General features: G+C 46.1%; 1 protein-coding gene across 2 annotated transcripts in view; it reads right to left on the bottom strand.

Annotated features, from left to right (window-relative positions):
- TRIM36 (tripartite motif containing 36) overlaps nt 1–11,225 on the bottom strand; it is a 30,979-nt gene extending 19,754 nt beyond the window's left edge. The window contains exons 1-2 of one of the 2 annotated variants that reach the window (XM_058044049.1): nt 11,163–11,225; nt 896–1,130 (exon numbers count right to left, since the gene is read on the bottom strand). In XM_058044049.1, the coding sequence (XP_057900032.1) occupies nt 896–1,130; nt 11,163–11,225 (298 nt within the window). Of the gene's footprint in view, nt 1–895; nt 1,131–2,047; nt 2,075–11,162 lie in introns of those variants that run through there. The other variant, XM_058044050.1, reaches the window with a different exon arrangement.
- Nucleotides 11,226–17,295: the final 6,070 nt, after the last annotated feature.

The following is a 17,295-nucleotide window of genomic DNA, read 5'->3' as shown; positions in this document are numbered from 1 at the left end:
AGTAGAATCCACCCCACTCGCCAAAGCTGATCCTCTTTAATATCATCCTAATCATTAAGAAGCTATGAACCAGCATTAGCCTTTTAAAGATAAAGCTTTGGAGTTTCTCTTGTTGGTAACTCTTCCTGAGCACAGAGAAGTGTGGTTTTAAAGTGGATAATTATGTCAGAAAAAAGCCTGAAAGCCAAGATTACATATCTTTCAAGAAGTAAAGCATGCACAAAGCACTTTCAATGCTTCTGTAGGAGAGCAGACCAACTCATCCACGGATTACAAAGACTGCAAGAATGTTTCTAGCAGGATACCACAAAGAGCAGGAGTAGTCCTAAAGCTAAGCACTCCTTAAATCTTCAGGCAAGAAGGAGGCTGTTAGGGCTGTCTGCTTCCAGTCATCTGCCCTTCAAATCTGCAACCATGCAATAATCATAACCAATGGAAAATTATTTACTGTATGCATAATGAAGTGGGCAGGACAAAACTAGCTTGCAAAGTCTACACAGGCTCAGAAGGAAGTCAGAAGTACTGCATTGGGGCTCATTGAAACCAGAGCAAACCATGGCAGGCAATGAAACCGTCAAAATCTACATCTCCATGCTACTGAACATGACGCTACTACATGTCCATGTAACTGAAATGCAGAAATAAACAACACAATGGTTATAAAGACTTACAGAATGCCACAAAGACAAATCTATTAAAGATCGAACAGAGTGCATTGTCCTTAAAAATATTCCCATTGTTCTGGACACAAAATTAACAAGAGTAGCACTATCCCCAAGTTATCTCTATAACCGCATCAGGAGTACCAGGAAGACATTTACCAATGCAGACACCATTCCACTCATGCCAGTCTAATAATAAAATCAGGAACACATGCACAATTTCTGATACATACCTGCTCTATTAATCCTGTCAATTCTGTCCACGCTAGAAGCAGCGATTCTAATTCGAGGGCTACTCTGATTAGAGGATTCAGAGCCTCCATCAGCAAAGGAGTCTTCAAATGCAAAAAGTATTTCTTTCACACATTTGTGACAGATGTTGTGCTGGCAGGGAAGGATCAGTGGATGGGTAAACAATTCCTTGCAGGCTGGGCAGATAAGCTCTCTTTCAATACCCTTAATGGCAATCTTCATGATAGAAAGAGGGAGAAACAAGTCTAAGTGCAGGAAAACATGAGCCTCCAAGACTTATGGCACTACTCTATGTCACCAAACCCCAGATCCGCAGAACAAATACACACAATTTTATCTGGTTTGAGGCACTTCTTTGGATAAAACAAATATCAATTAACATTTATGAAAGCACTGACAGCATTCATTTCAACTGAAGTGAACATTGCCACTAGGCAAACTCAGTTCATCTTTAGGTCATGTCTGCATTGCAGGGGAGGAAAGGAGGGGAGTAGTCTTAATTCCACTCAAGGACCTAGTGAAATGCAACCGAACGCAACCATACGTCTCAACAATAGGAGTCCATATGTTTGGCTTGCTCGCTGGCTTACGAAGAGGGAGAAGGGGGGAAAAAGGGAAATTAAGTGTCAGACTGGGTAAACAACAGGCTTTCCTGACGTGTAATTCACGTTTAAGGGCTGAAAATGTCTTGACTTCATTGGGGTAACAATTCTCAGGTCAGGAACATCATTTATTTATTTATTTATTTATTTATTTATATGTTTATTTACGTCTTTTATCTGTCGCACAAAGAGCCGCCCGTGGGTAGGTGCGGCTCTTCAGCAGTTCCGCGACCCCCGCGGCCGCCCCGGGCAGCCGAGCCGCGGCGTCGGCAGCGCCCGCTCCGCCCGGCGCCCTCGGGCAGCGCTTCCCCTGCGTGCCCCGCGCCCGTCGGAGCTCCCCGCCAGCCCGGCCCGCCGTCCCGGCCGCGCCGACAGCCCCGCGGGGACGGGCGTGCCGGCGCACACCGCGGGGCGCCGACGGGCGGAGGGACCGACGGGCAGGCACACACCCCACAGCCCCCCGCAGCACAGCAAGAGCAGCGGCGCACCCCGCCCCGGCGGCCGCGCCCCGCCGGTTCCCCCCGCGCTCACCGGGCTCTCCAGCCGATCGCTCTCCATCCCTGCACCGCTTCCTCCTCCTCCTCCTCCTACGCCGGGGCGCCGTCAGCCCGGGCGGGCGCTCGGGACACGCAGGAGCAGCGCCCGCGGCGGCGCCCGGCGCAAAATGGCGAGCGGAGGCAGCGGAGGCAGCGCGGGCGGGCGGGCGCGGGGCAGCGCGGGCGGGGCGGGGCGGGCGCGGCCGCCGCCGCCGCCGCCGCAGAGCGGAGCTGTCCAGCCGGCCCCGCCGCCCGCGCCCCGCGGGACACCGCCGCTCTGCCCTGCTATTGTCCTGCCCCTCGCCCTTCGCCAGGCGGCGCCGGAAATGCCGCCCGTCCCGGCAGTGTTGAGGGCTCTCCCGCTCAGCCATTGATCACCCCCCGTGGTACCCGTGTGATTGAATCGCCGAGTCGTAGAACGGCTTGGGTTGGAAGGGACCTCGAAGATCACAGAATCACAGTACCAACCAGGTTGGAAAAGACCTCTGCGGCCATCGAGTCCACTCTGTGTTCTAGAGCCTCTGCGCCCCGGAGTTGACACATGTCAACTAGACCTTGGTGCCAAGAGCTACATCCAGTCTTTCCTGAAATGCCTTCACTACCTCCCTGGGCTTTGAAGAAATTCCCTCTCATGTCCAAGCTAAACTACTCCTGATGCAGCTTCAGATATTGTCCTCTCAACCCAAACATCTATTTCCCAGGACACCTTCTAGAATGGAGGGCTCAATCCTTCTTAAACCTGGCCTTACTCCAGGGTTGTAGCACCAACAGCTACTCTGGGCAACCTATGCCAGTGTCTCCTCACCCTCTCAGTGAAGAATTTCTTCCTAACATATAATCTAAACCTGCCCTCTTTGAGTTTAAATTCATTATGCCTTTTTACACTACCTGGCCATGTAATAACTCCCCCTCCGTCTTTTTCATAAGCCCCCTTTAGGTACTGAAAGACCATAGTAAGGTCTCCATGGAACCTTCTCTTCTCCATGCTCAGTAGTGCCAGCCCTGTCAGCCTGTCTTCACAGGAGAGGTACAATAGCCCTCTGATCATTTTTATGGCCCTCTTTTGGACTCACTCCCACAGATCTGTGTCTGTCTTGTGCTGAGAATCACAGACCTGGATGCAGTACTCTGGGTGGATAGAGTAAGGGCAGAGGAGAGGGGGATAATCTCCTCCCTCAAGCTGCTGGCCACTTCTTTTGATGCAAACCAGGATACAATTGACTCTCTGGGCTGCAAGTGCACACTGGTGCCTGATATCCAACTTTTCATCCTGAGAACCCTCAAGTCCTTCTCCTCAGGGCTGCTCTCAAGGACTCCTTCTCCCAGTGTGTCCTCGCATTTGGAATTGCCTTGATCCAGGTGCAGCTCCTTGCACTTGCACTTGCTGAACTTCATAGGATTCTCCTGGCCCCACTTCTCTGGTTTGTCCAGGTCCCCCTGGGTGGCATCCCTTCCTTCTTTTGTGTCAGCTGCCCTGCTCAGCTTTGTGCCATCTGCAGATTTGCTGAGGGTGCCCTGGATCTCACTGCCCATGTCATTAATAAAGATGCTGAAGAGCACCAGTCCCAAGAGAGAGCCCGGAGGAAAACCACTCATCACTGGCCTTCACACAGAACCATTGACCACAGCTCTCTGGCCAATTCCTTATCACTGAATAGTCCATCAATCAAATCCATGTCTCTCCAATTTGGAGATAAGTATGTCATGTGGGACTGTGTCAAAGACCTTACAGAGATCATCTCTCGGTCTTGCCTTGTCAGCTTTTGCAGTCACCCCATCACAGAAGGCAACCAGTTTGATCAGGCACAATTTCCCCTTTCTGAAGCTGTGCTGGCTGTCTCAGACCACCTCCTTGTTTTTCATGTGCATTAACATTTTTCCATGAGGACCTGTCCCATGATCTTCCCAGGCACCAAGGTAAGGCTCAAAGTCTGTAATTACCCAGACCTTCCTTCATCCCCTAATCAAAAATAGGTGTGGTGTTTCCCCTTTTCCTGTCACTGGGGGCTTTGCCTGACTGCCCTGAGTTCTCAAATATCATGCAGGGGCATGCACCAGGCAGGTTTTGTGGCAGCTAGGATGAAAAAAAGGGGAAGAAGTGGTTGTGATGGCCAGCACCTCCTACCCTTCCCTTACAGCGCGTTGCCATTGGAAAAGGGGTAGTAAATACCCTTTTCACCATCCACCAGAACAAACTAAAAATACTTTTAAATTTCCAGTGCTTTCAGGTTTTGGCAAGGGTGCACACACAACCATTGCAGTGGCAATAGTTAACATAGCTTAAGCTAAGGGAGAAAGAACCAGTTAGAGCTTTGAGTGAAAGCGTGCACTGTCCTCACATTACACAGGGGAAGGAGGTTTAGTTAATTAAAATACATGAACCCTGGATTATATGAATGATGAAATGTTGCCAGTTTGACAAACACCAAATTTGACCTACTTGCTTATTTGAAGAAAAACATCAGGATAAGAAGTTCCCTTATCCCCTGAAAACTACTTTTCATATGAGTCAATAAAACAAACACTGTTGACATGCCTTGCTTGGACATTATTTACACCCGGGTTTTGGGGCCTGGATGTGAAACTTGAATGGAAATTTACACTCACAAATAATGAAGACAGAGGTGACTTTTTTACATCTCCAGTATAACAAAGAAGAACTTTCTACAGAAGACTTATAAAGATATTATTTAGTATTTACTTTAGTAACCAGTTTCATAAAAATACAGAGTGCTCTGGTTGAAATTATTCTGATAATGCCAGCAAATGTACAGAGTGTGTATTCAAACTGAAACATGTCACTTAACTGGGCGTGGAGAGAACAGGTTGGTAAGGTCATATGTTGTCAGCCTTCCAACTATGTTTTGAATACTGATTTGCAAGCCTCTGAATAAGGATATTATCTCTTACCTACCTCTGCTATTCCCCAGCTTCGCTGATTCCAGCTTTCCTTACCAGCAGGCTTACCAGTTTTTAATGAGCACTTGTCTGCACTAGCACGCTGCCCACCCCTGATTGTGGCTGATGCAGGGCCACACAAACAATCAGCCTCAGACGAGGACAAAGACCCCTGGGCTCTAAGGCTGCCTTTGAAACAGCAGGATGAACTTTTGTCTTTGGTGCCTCAGCAAGGAAGACCATTCTGAGCTCCGTGCCAAAGGTGTAGATGCCAGCACAGGTGGATGTTGCTAGTGCAGACAAACGTGGAGCACACATTTTCCCCTGGCCTCCTGAAGTCTTCAGGTGGACCAGAGTGCCAGCTACTGTTACTGCCAGGACTTGTGAATTATTCCTTGTTCAACCTCTTAACAGGTCATTAAGGTATTATCTTGTTTGTGTACCTGTTTGCTCTGGCTTCAGGGTGGTTTAGAGCAAGATTTTAATTACCGCCTCCATTACATGGAAGAAAACGTCCTTGAAGGTCTCCAAAGGGCAAAACTCCCTCTTCTGCCCTCACACCTTTTTACTAGCCTTTTGATCCTCCCCTAGCTCAGGACTACTAAATTTGCAGTGCCAAAATTCTCATTAGCTTCAAGTGTTGGGAGGAAAAGCAAAAGCTAGAAATGACTGATACATTAAAAAGATAAGAGCACAAACCAAAGTCAGAAAAGACTCCTGTCCTTGGCTTCTGAAAAGGGGGTTAATAAAATCAGCCTGACTACAGAAGTCAGGCCTATCTTTCTGCTTTGTTTCCAGCCAAAGATGTGCATCAATTGTACACCCGTTCTGCTCACAGGGGACTCTTTTTGCCTGGAGTAATGCCTGGGTAGTGTTTAAGCAGCTCTACACATCCCTCAAAATTCAGCCCAGTTGCTTTGGCAGACAGGGCCTGACCAAGATTTACAGCAGGCCCTGCGCTCCCAAGACAGCAGAAGAAAACAGTAACTAGGATGGGTGGGCATTGGCATCCTCTTTTCTACCCTACCTCAGGTTAAATATGCTTGTTAATTAAATAATTGATATGCAGAAATCTCCCAAGTGTCATTTGCATTGACTATTAAGATAGTTTGAAGAAGGATGCAGCACTGCTTTCCAACAAGCTGTAAAAATCCTACACTTGTTAAAAAGTGCAGCTAGAGTCTTACTGCAGGAAAAAACAAAAGCCTGTCCCAAAGCACCAGAAAAGTTCTGCCAACACCTCCCCTGCCTTCAGAAGATCCTCAAACCAAAGCTTTTCAAGACATTTTAGTGCTGATTTTGCAACCACAGCTTGAGACTGAATCCGTTTCCTGCTGGTCTGTCTTCCTCTGCCTGAAAATATTATTGGAGCCAGTGCATCAGAGTGGAGATATGCAGGATGAGAACAGAATTTTTCCTGAGCTAGTATGACTGACTGTCCTGACACACAAACACTTTTCTCCCTGTGCAATGTGTTTTCTTCCAGGAGGAATTCAGAGGGGTGTTAGCCCTCATTCCACTCTCTGTAAATTGTCAGCGATGCAATTTGCTTCTCTACTTACTTCTTTTCCCCTGAACAGCTGAACCTAATGAAGATGACTTTTACCCACAGGTTTCTTCCAGTCATGCAGGCTAAAAAATAAGGCAGCAATAAGGCAGGAATTTATGCTGCCTCAGAGAAATGTGCCTGTTTTGGCTCAGGAATAGAGGCTCAGTTTTGTCTTCACAACGGCTGCCCTTCAACTGTGTGACCTTGAAGAGCTAGCGTGGATCTGTAGACCTTGGGTGTTTCAAAGTGAACATAACTATGGCCAGAGTATCTCATCATAAAACAAAAATATCCTAATCCCTTGGTTCGGGGTTGTTTGTCTTCTCTGCACAGAAGTGCCACAGGTCCATCATCCTGGAGGCTGGGCAGGTTTCCTAACAGATCCCATAACCTGATCAGCAGGACTGGACAAGTTCAGGATGTCCCATGTGCCACTGCTTTGCAGAGAGGACTGAGCAATAAAGACTGCACTCACTGAACTGCCAGTACACTGGGTCTGCAATTAGCTTTGGGTAGGATTTGTATCTAGCATGTTTCAAAGTGTGCTAAACGGGTTCAGTGTGTCTTTACTTTTTAACAGAGTGCCAAATACACAGCACTCTGCTTCAGATGCCTGGAAAGCAGAAAAGGATCCAAGGACCAACTACACACAATAGTCCACACAGAGGACTCTGCTCTTTCCCTCCATATCTTGCAATCACTTGCCAAGCAATGGAAGAATTCTAATGCAAAAGCTTTCCAAAAATACAATACATTAAAATCAAAATATCTCCCAGCTCTAAATTTAGAGACAGTCCTACCTCTAAAGATATTATTACTGTTTAGCAGAAAGACAATATAAGGTTATTTTGAAAAGGATTTAGAATATAAACCATTTACATAAAAAAAAAAATAATATAAGCAAATCAGTCATGGGCTCAGTTTCTGACGCTATAAAGATGTGACACAATAAATAGTACAGTACACATGGAGCACATGGGGAGCTTCTCTCCTTTGCTTCAGACTTTGGATATCCCTGTCACAGAAGACAGGGAAAAAGCTGGCAGGGAAAAAGACAGAAGAAAAAGCCAGCAGCTCACCCCTGCCATGTCACATCCCATGTGCTTCTAGGTGCTTCAGGAAAACTGTTGGAGTGATGAGGACATGTGTAAAATGTGGAAACACACCTCTGTCACACAGGCTGACTAACCCAGCCAAGTAACTGATTAAAAGCTGTGAAGAAAGGCAAATTGGATTTTAACTGCTCTTGACTGGTTAGATCTCCATCTCAGACCCCCCTGAAGTATCTGACTTAATGCTGCTGCCAGACACTGAACTCTAAGTTATCTCTACATATTCTCTTAACCAGAGTCACTTCTTTGTGCAAATGCCCCTCACAATACACACATATTCTGGCATGCTTTTGAATACTCTGTAAAAGAAAGAAAATTGCTGTTAGAGAAGAATTCTCCTCATAGGGGCCCAAATCCCAAAGAAGCACTTTCCTGCACATAAGCAAGAAATATGCAAAGCCTTATCTTCTTTCACATGTGGAGCAGAGCTCCACTTTGGCTGATCAGGCAGCCCAGAGCCACCTGCCAGCCACCACTAGCAAATGTTTAATTTCTCCTCTCTGGCTCCTCACTGTGATTTCAGTTTGAACCTCTGTATAGCTGTGTCCCTTTTTGTCACCTGGACAAAAGGTGAAATGCTACCACAGGAGAATTTTACATTAGTCATTACATGAAACCAGGTAGAAGGCAGGGACAGAAATCAGTGTCACCTGCAGGTTGCAGGTAGAGAGCATGCACAATTTAAAATGGTCTTAAAATTATTTTTATATATTTCTCATGCTCGTAACATAAGGGGCTTAGAGCTTGTTTCCAGTAGTATCTATTTCTCTAAACGCTTTTACTGGAGAATAGCCTTTAAAGCTGTTTCTTATAAACAACAAACTGTTGGTTTCTGCAAACCATGTGGAGTGTAGGAAAAGATGGTAAAACAAAGCAAACAAGTGAGGACCTTGATTAAAAAATCGAGCATGTCGTTAGCTTCCATCTGAAACTCCTGTTGGTTTATATCAGCTTATTGATTGTATTCTGCTTATAGAAAAATGCTCAAAAATGGTTTTACGGAACAGATGGCAAGCATTGGTATCATTTAGCCCATCAGATATGACTGTTTTTTTTACAACATCTAAAAATTCTCTGGAGTTAATGCTACGAGACAATCCCATGCATTTCAAAAGAAGAAAACATACACCTATGAAAGTGAACCAATTTGAATTGGAGTTTGGGTGAATAGCTGGGGTAGGAGTGAGTGTATTTTGTCTACTGCAAAAGTAAACTTACAGGGAATAATTTGGGGGAGGGTGGGGAAGAGGCAGGGTTGGAAGAAGCCTGAGACCATTTCTGGAACGACATATCATTTTGAGAGAGATGAGTGTCCTTGCTGTGGTTTGAACTGAGATTTCAGAGTCCTGAAAGAAGGTCACACAATCTCTTTCTGCACCAGTGCCTCTGATACAAAACGCAGTTAGTTGTTAATCTGTCTCTCAGGGGTATTTTGGAGTTCTCAGATGCTACTGTGACATTTGTGACAGGTGCCACGGAGGCCCAGAATATCTCAGAGAGTATTGTAGTGAGCCTAAACAGATGTTGTGGATGTATGGATTACACAAGGAGTGTCTTGTTGGAACTAAAAGTGCTACGTGCATCTTTCTGTTCTAGGTACTATGTGCAAGTTGTATGTATGAAGGGGAGTCACAGGAGAATAACGAGTACAGATCATTAAAAGGGATAACAGGTTTTTGAAGTGACATTCCCCCGGGGAAAAGTGATATATAATGATTTGCCCTGTTTGAGAGGTCTGAGGGAGGTTGCCAGCTAAGTGGAAAAACAGCATGCTTGCCAAAAGGGGTCACGTGCCCAGGATTCAAGAGCTGATGCACCATACTGCAGGGACCCTGTGCATGGAGAGTGAGTGTGCAAGTGTAAAGTATTCTTATTGTGTCCTGATTTTCTAATAGATCTTTGTTCAGTGAAAGCCAGATGCTTAGCAGTTAACTCAGAGAATGTTAATGCTTCCAGGCTTTATTGAAAAAGCTTTATTGATGGGGGGAAGTGGGAACAGGAAGACTGGAGTGCTGAAACCTCTAAGCAGTAATACCCTGACCCCAAGCAAATACAGTTTAGCATGCAGAAGAGTCCTTTTGCTGGCATGATTTATGTCATCTGAGAAAGCAGTTTAATTATCCCAGCAGAATACCTCCAAGCTGCTGGATAACATCAATAAATTACAAAGAGGCTGTAATCTAAAACCCCGGTCTGAAGGTTCAAAAAATGCAAAAGGAAAATGTGGAGAGCTAAAGGTCTCAGAGCAGGGAGCTGGAGAAGCTCCAACAGTGACTGCCACCATGGGAAGTCTGTGGGAGTCACACAACTGATCTTGCTCCCCTTTTCTTCACATACATCGAGTGTCTGTGATGATGGGACTTGGCAATGTCATTGTCTGTGTATAAACAACAGCACTGTTTGTAATAAACATGCATATTTCACACTACTGTGCCAACTCTGCTGTCTATCGAGCCATATGCTCTTGCAGAGGGTGTCTGAACTTAACTGCGGAATAAGGGACAGATGTAGCACTGTCCCATTGCAGGGACATTGCAGGCACAAGGCATTTCTGGCCGGAGACACTTCATGATTTTCTTTGGTGTGTAAAATGGACAGAACAAGACTGAATTTTCCTTTTCATGATTATGCTCAGGCAAGGAGCAGAAAATCACCCAGGAAACTCCTCATTCACCTGCTCTAAAGGTTGTTCCAGAACTTTTAGAAGAGGGAGTGGAGGAGAGGGAGAGGGAGAAGGATGTGCACAAACACCTGGCTGTGAAGGCAGCCTTTAGAGATATGCTGGAAAGCCATCAGGATGAGTCTGGAATAAGCAATATTTCTGATAGCATCATTGTTTGCCACAATTATTCTTAAGTTTAAAAATAATTGCAGCAAACAATGATTAAACAATAGTTTAAACTTGTGGCTGCTTCATTTTTTGAAAAAAAAAAAAAAAACCACTGTGGCTGAATCTTTGGTGCTCCCTAGTTTTCACACATATCATCATCTCAGCAGTACAAGAAGTTGCACACATATCAGCATCTCAGCAGTACAAGAATTTGGATTTCCTCTTTTTTCTTTCTTTTTATTTTTTTTTTTTTTTCCTACGAAATGCGCGCACAAGTTTTCCTCAAGGTACGTGCCAGCTCAGAATCGGAGCCTGGGGAAGGCAGCTCTCTCTGCAGCGTTGCCCGCAGACGGTGGCCAGCAGCAGCAGCAGCAGCAGCAGCAGCAGCAGCATCCCCCCGGGCAGGCGCATCCCATCCCGCTGGAGCGGGGCATTCCCCGCGCACGGAGCAGATGCGCGCCAGCTGTGCTGGGCTGGGCTGGGCTGGGCTGGGCTGGGCTGGGCTGGGCTGGGGGACATTTCGCGTGGAAATTGCTTTTTAACGTTTTCACCCCGTAGCCTCGGAAGTGTGTGACAAATATTAGTCGAGCCTCCAGAGTACATTAGCTGTACAGACGAGTCATTCCTCCCCCGACATTCCCCTGAAAACCCGACAAACCGCTGGCGAAGGGAGCGGGCTCTGCCCGCCCGCCCCGCGCTCTGCCCCGCGCTGTCCCGCTACCTTGTCCCGCCGCAGCAGCTCCAGGATGTAGGCGAACCGGGCGCTGTCCGCGGCCGCCTCCATGGCCCCGGGATCGCTGCGGGCGGGATCGCTCCCCTGCGCTCCCTCGGTGCCCGGCGCCGGTGCCGCCCCGGAGCCGCGGATGCGCTGCCCGCCCACCCGCGCACGGGACTCGGGATGCTGCCGAGAACGCCTCATCCCGGAGCGTCCGGCAGGGCTGGCGGCTGGCACCGCCTCTGCCCAGGTGCGGGCGCTGTGCCAAAGTACACAAAGTTGCACCTGCTGGAGGTCTCGTCCAAACTGAGTGGGGCTGCGTCAGTCACCGAGCCTGTGGCGTTGGGCTGGTGGCTGTGCGTGCCCCACAGGGCAACACCCGAGGTGGGCATGCCTCCTTTCAAAGCACAGGTTGTAGTGGATGTATGCTGAGGAACAGAATGATTCATTTGTATTCAGGGTCCATCTGGCTTTCTTAACTTCTAAGCTTTTGTTTAAATGACAAATCGTGTCTCAAAAGAGAACACCTACTGATGTGTATAATAGCATACATGATCTCTCTCGTGTGTTTTCACTCTACTGGTGATGTGTTTGTGGGGTAACTCAAACAGGAAGAACTTTTCTTTTCTCCTGTCAGCTCTTTTCTTCATCCCAGCCCTGATGAAGCTTTTGGGGATGAGATGGATACAACATGCCTGTATACACCTGTGCCAGAAAAACTGGTCCCAGCAAGCCAAGTACCATCCTCTTCTTGATGAAGGCAGCCATCAGTCCCACTGAAATGTTCACACCAGGCATGAGGATCAGCTATCAGGTGAGGGAGACCCTGCACAACCACCCAGACACAGTGGGCAAGGGGGCTCCACAGGACAGCTGGGGAATGGTGTTTGACATGTGGCAGACATCACACTTCTGCTCCGTGCCTGTCCCCACTCCATGCCTTATATACACCTTCCTCCTGGTGGAGGAACTGCAGTTTGCTTCAGCCAGCAGTGGCTCATTCCTTCCTGTTCTGGAGTCAAACTTCCCCAAACACAAAGGTCCCAGCTGCCTGCAAGACCTGGGGGAGAAGCACAGGTGAATGGCCAGCCCAGTGCTGTCTCACCAGTCCTCTTCCAAGCTGAGGGGTGGAAGGTGACAAGCCTTTCTCGCGCTGTAGCTATCAGGTATCCCATGGAGCACATCACCCCTGTGTGGTGAAAACACACCAAAGAGTATTTTATAACAGTATAATGTATCCCCTCAGAGGCTGCATTTCCTAAGATATTGATATAGTAGTAATGTTATCTCAAATTCTCTCTACAGGTTACTCACTGAAATAGTATATCCTTCCTTTCTCAGGAAACGGGACTCATGAATAGCTTGAGACTTTTCTGTTAATAGATATTGCACAATTATGTCTATCAAATTACTCATTATTCAAATAGCTCATTATTATGATATAGACAGGCTTTCAGTGCACTTCTTGCTTTTGTGCAAACAGCCCAGGAATAAACAATAGGCAGTGGCACTGGGGACAGTCAGATGTCATTGCCCACACAGCTGAGCAGTCCTCCATATATAATTGAATTCAGTGTGAGATATTTTGCTTCCTGGTTTGATTTCAGCTCACCAAATGGCAGTCATGTAGGAAGTTTTCACTACTCTAATTTCTTTGTCTCAGTGTGGAGGGCTGGTAGAGGGCAGGGCTGGCTGAGGCTGGGACAAGGGGCTGCCTAAGGAGCACCTTGCTTCTCCCAAGCTGCTCCAGCCCAGCAGCCATCTGCAGCAAACCATGCTAGCCCCAGCAGCACTCCTGCCTCATGGAAGGCCGTACCACAATATCAGAGCGAATCTCCAAACCATAACCAGCACCAAGAGCAAACATACCTTTGACCCTACAGCTCCTTAATGACAGGCTGTGTGAAAAGCCAGGGAATTTACAGCCCTTTGAGCTCCACAGCACAAGATGTTCACTCCCTGGAATGCTTTCTGCGGAAGGCACGCCTGCACTGGGCCTCACTGCAGCTTTGTCATCTCTTGGTCACGCAACCCCCAACAGCCACCAGCCAAAGTGTGTGAGACAAGAGCATCCTCCTGGCTCTTGCACCACGGATCTGCTCCAAATCAGAGCTCTGTCTGGTGTTCTTCAGCCACCAACCACACCGGTACTGTGAACTGTGTGCTCTGAATTTCTGGCTGCTGTCTCATGATTTTTTTTCTTTGACAGTTGGGTTTGGGTTGTGTGCTTTTTTCTCTATTTCTGCCAAACCTTGTAGTTTATGGCCAGCCTGGGCTGCAATTCAAGGACTTAGGACAAAAAAAAAGGTGATTCCTTGTCCCCCTTCCTTCGCCTCCACATGTCCCACTTCCATAAATTGATAAATGTAAATGTAAATGTAAAGAGATGTAAATGTAGCTCAAGTCATGAAATCAGCCAGGGTAAAAAGGATACAGGAGAAGGTGGAAGAAGCTGATGGTTCTTTCATGATCTCTTCCTGGAGTGGTTTTATTTCAGGATTAGCTCTGTTAGCACTCCAGGTTCAGATGGCTGCCAGTGATAGTTAAGCATGAGGAAGCCACAAACCACTTTTGCATTGATTTCACAGCTTCAGCAATGGCATCCTCCCAAGCAGCTCTAGCCAGGATGATCCTGGCCCCTGCATGACAGGGCACTCTGCCATCAGGCCTGCAGAAAAGTGTTTTTTCTGCAAGTCCAGCAAGCCTGAGCAGAGCCCGTTCAGCGTCATTTACACAAGCTCTCTCCATATATCCAGACTAGCTAGGAATTTGGGACTATCTTCTGCAGAAGATAACGATTCCTGTAGCCATTCTGAGGGCCCCTGTTTACTTCTCCTTGGATAGCAGACAGCTTGTGCCAGCCTTTGCCTTGAGTGGCAGAAGGCTGACAGGGGAATGCACACTTGGAAGGCTGCAGACAGATGGGGAAGCTTCAAGTTGCAGCTGGTGGCCCAGGGGCTTTCACCCCTCTTGGAAACTGATGGCTGTGTTTTACACAACCTTTGCTGAGGTGGGCTGTATGTTGAAAATAGATGGGAGCTCCTCACCTGTTCCACACAAATACAAGATATGAAATCGCTTTTCATGCTTTTCCTTCTTTTGTTTTGTGTTCTACATCGGTTCCTTTCTAAGGAATCAGGATCAAATCAAACCTTCTGTTGTCATGAAATTATCTAAGAGTACATCATATTATGTTAAAGTGAAACATACAGGATCATATTTGTTTTCTGTTACTTAAACTTGAAGCAGGTCTCCAAAAAATAATAAGGATACCAGTCAGATTACCAAATTATATAAACTATTCGGTATAATTTTATATCAGTGAAAAAACTGGTCCTGAATTTTAATCCTGAAATGTCATGCAGCACAAGGTTCTGTTGTGGCATGTTGGTACACAAATGAAAACACAAAGGAAATTTGTGTTTCCTGACCTGTGAATTATGTTGATTCTCCCAGGACAATGATGACAGCTCTAGATTTTCTCTTTGATCTCCTTCTCTGTCTTAGTTGAATTCTAAACTGAATCGGAATGGTAAAGCTCACTCAGATGCTTTTGTCTTTCTGCTCCCCTAGGACTGTGAGGTATTTTCCCATTTCCATGGCACAGGGAATCCAGCCAAGCACACAGCCTCAGTAGCTGTCTAGCACCATGGGGAGGCTGGTCTTCTCCCACTGTGCTCCTGTAAATACACTTGAACCTGTTGGCTATCACCACCTGAGGAAATCAGTTTAAAGGGTGTTTGAAACCAGTTGCAGGTGGTATGGTTAAGGGCTAGCTAAATAATTCAGTATTAAGGAGAGAAAGAGCAGTTCCATTTTATAGGACGCAGGGATCTGTGTAGATGTACTTTCATCTCAGACAACTCCTATGTCACTGAACAATGGAGATGCAAGAAAGGGGATGTTAAAGATCACTAGTGGAAAACTGTGCCAGTGTTCAGCATGAAATGCTTCACTGTTGAATTGTACATGTGAGCAAACATTTGAAATCACGGAAGAAACACCTCTGAAAGGAGAGTGTGCATGTCTCTGGTAAAGACTGTGACCTGCTTTTATTCTCTGAGCCTGCATCCTGCTTGAGTAATATGAAAGAGAATACATGTGAATAGTTTATGAATTTTATATAAACTCCTTCCTTCTGCAGGGAGTGATGTAGATGTGAACTGTCACTGGCAGAAGAAAATTGCCATGGAACAGATGAGACCTTATGTTGGCTGGAAAGGTGTTGCAAGCAGGACAAATGAGACCAAGATATTTCAAAGAGCAGAGTACTTGCATGCAGACCTAAACCTCTCCCCGCAATAAACCCCATCTCTAGTTTTTTTAGGCACCACAGGGGCATTTTTTTCTGCCATTTTTTCCCCACCTGTGCTGCTCTCAGGTAAACAGAGAAGCAAAAGTTTCCAAAGTCTCTTGACAAGCAGTCAGAAAACTGTCTGTTTGTGCAACTCTTCCACATTTTAACTGATGTTGTTTTCAAGGTGGCCAACTCCTGCACCTTCACCCTAACAGCCATGTTAATGAACTCCACTCAGGATCCAGATTTAGCCTGGGATCCCCAGATCTCTCACATGATGCAGCTGCCAAAACACATCTTCACTTTCTGCTAGAGAGTTTGATTTTTACCCTTTCAATATCTCTAAACTTCCTTAGTAATCTCGTTTTTATCCCTGATCATCACAGACCAAAATAGGGTTTTATTTATTTTCACGTACTTTAATAGAAAACAGCAAAAACGTGAAGGTCACTAAATACGTAGGGCTTAATATGGCAAATAAACAACATGAGATACTGAAGCAGTGGCTAACACAACCCACTTGGTTGCTAATGGCCAGAAGAAAGATTCTCACCCTTTGCCTGTACCTCTCGTTTCTATTCTGGCTGTAAGTCCTTGGCAAATGTAATAAAATTTAAAAGTGAATTCCAAATCCATGATCTACTGGAGCCAAATAATTTGTTCTACTGTGCTCAAACCTTTTTGACACTGGAGATAACTATCCCTAGGCTTTTTTTTCCTTGCTCCCTTTAAAGACCTCTGTTCAAGTTCTATTAATATATTCATTCAGTGTTTTTGAGACACACACAAGCACACAAAATAAAGTACAGAGAGAAAACATCTGCACTGTTTGAAAAATTATCTTTATGTATGATTTCCTCCTAGCCTGTCCCATGTGACACTAGAAGAGTATCACATGCCCCTGGGAACAAGTTCATTTAAAAAATATGGGTTAAGTATGTAGACCACTATTAATATTTAATGTATTGAGTATGTTATTAGATATTTATGAGGAATAAAGTACATCATTATGCATACCATGAATATATCATGTAATTGCCATTTTTTGTTGCAACTACTGTTAATCAAGTTTGACAATACAAAGAGAATTTGGGCTATCTAAAGTTTTAACAAATATTAATTGACCAAAACACAGCAAGCTTAAGTCTATTAATTTACTGACTCTATTCAGTTACTTAAAACAATGTGTCTAATGAAGAAATCAGAGACATGCAAATCAGAGAAAGATAAGGGAAAGATGATCACTGCTGAGATCTGCATGCAAATGTTGTCATGTATGTTTTAGTAATTTTGTGTGTTTTTCAAAAGGGGCAGGTCTGTAATTGTGAAGGCTCTGAAGAATGAAGCATAGACATGAAAGCCTTTTAGACTCAGCTGGCCTACAGAGACTATTACACCCTTCTACAAGGCCTGTCCAATTCATGCCTTCAAGGTTTAAGTGTGTCAGCTGGGCTCCTACACTTTTCTTTCAGCTTAACTACACCAGGATTAGGTTTGAATTAACTTTCCTTTTTCAAAGTGGCATGCTGTGCTCCTACACTGAAATTCATCGCCTGCATTTACCCATGGGTTAATGAAGTCTTTAATCCCCTCTGAAGGTGGATTAAGCTCCCTGCAGACGGGCTGTGCTCAGAGCAAGGCGGGTGCAGGCCCTGCTGTGCCCGAGGGTGCTGTGTGACCCTCCTGTGTCACCAGAGCGAGCCTGCCCTGTCACCTGTGTCACCTGTGCGCCCGCTGGGCATCTGAGGCTCTCCAGAGCCCCCACTACCCCACTGCACCCCCAAAGGCTCCATTTAACACCAGTATCCAGCTGGGATCAGCATTTAGGAGTAGCTGCCTGCA

Source organism: Melospiza georgiana, chromosome Z, assembly GCF_028018845.1.
Source record: "Melospiza georgiana isolate bMelGeo1 chromosome Z, bMelGeo1.pri, whole genome shotgun sequence".
NCBI lineage: Eukaryota > Metazoa > Chordata > Aves > Passeriformes > Passerellidae > Melospiza > Melospiza georgiana.
This window is presented reverse-complemented; position numbering and strand designations above follow the sequence as displayed.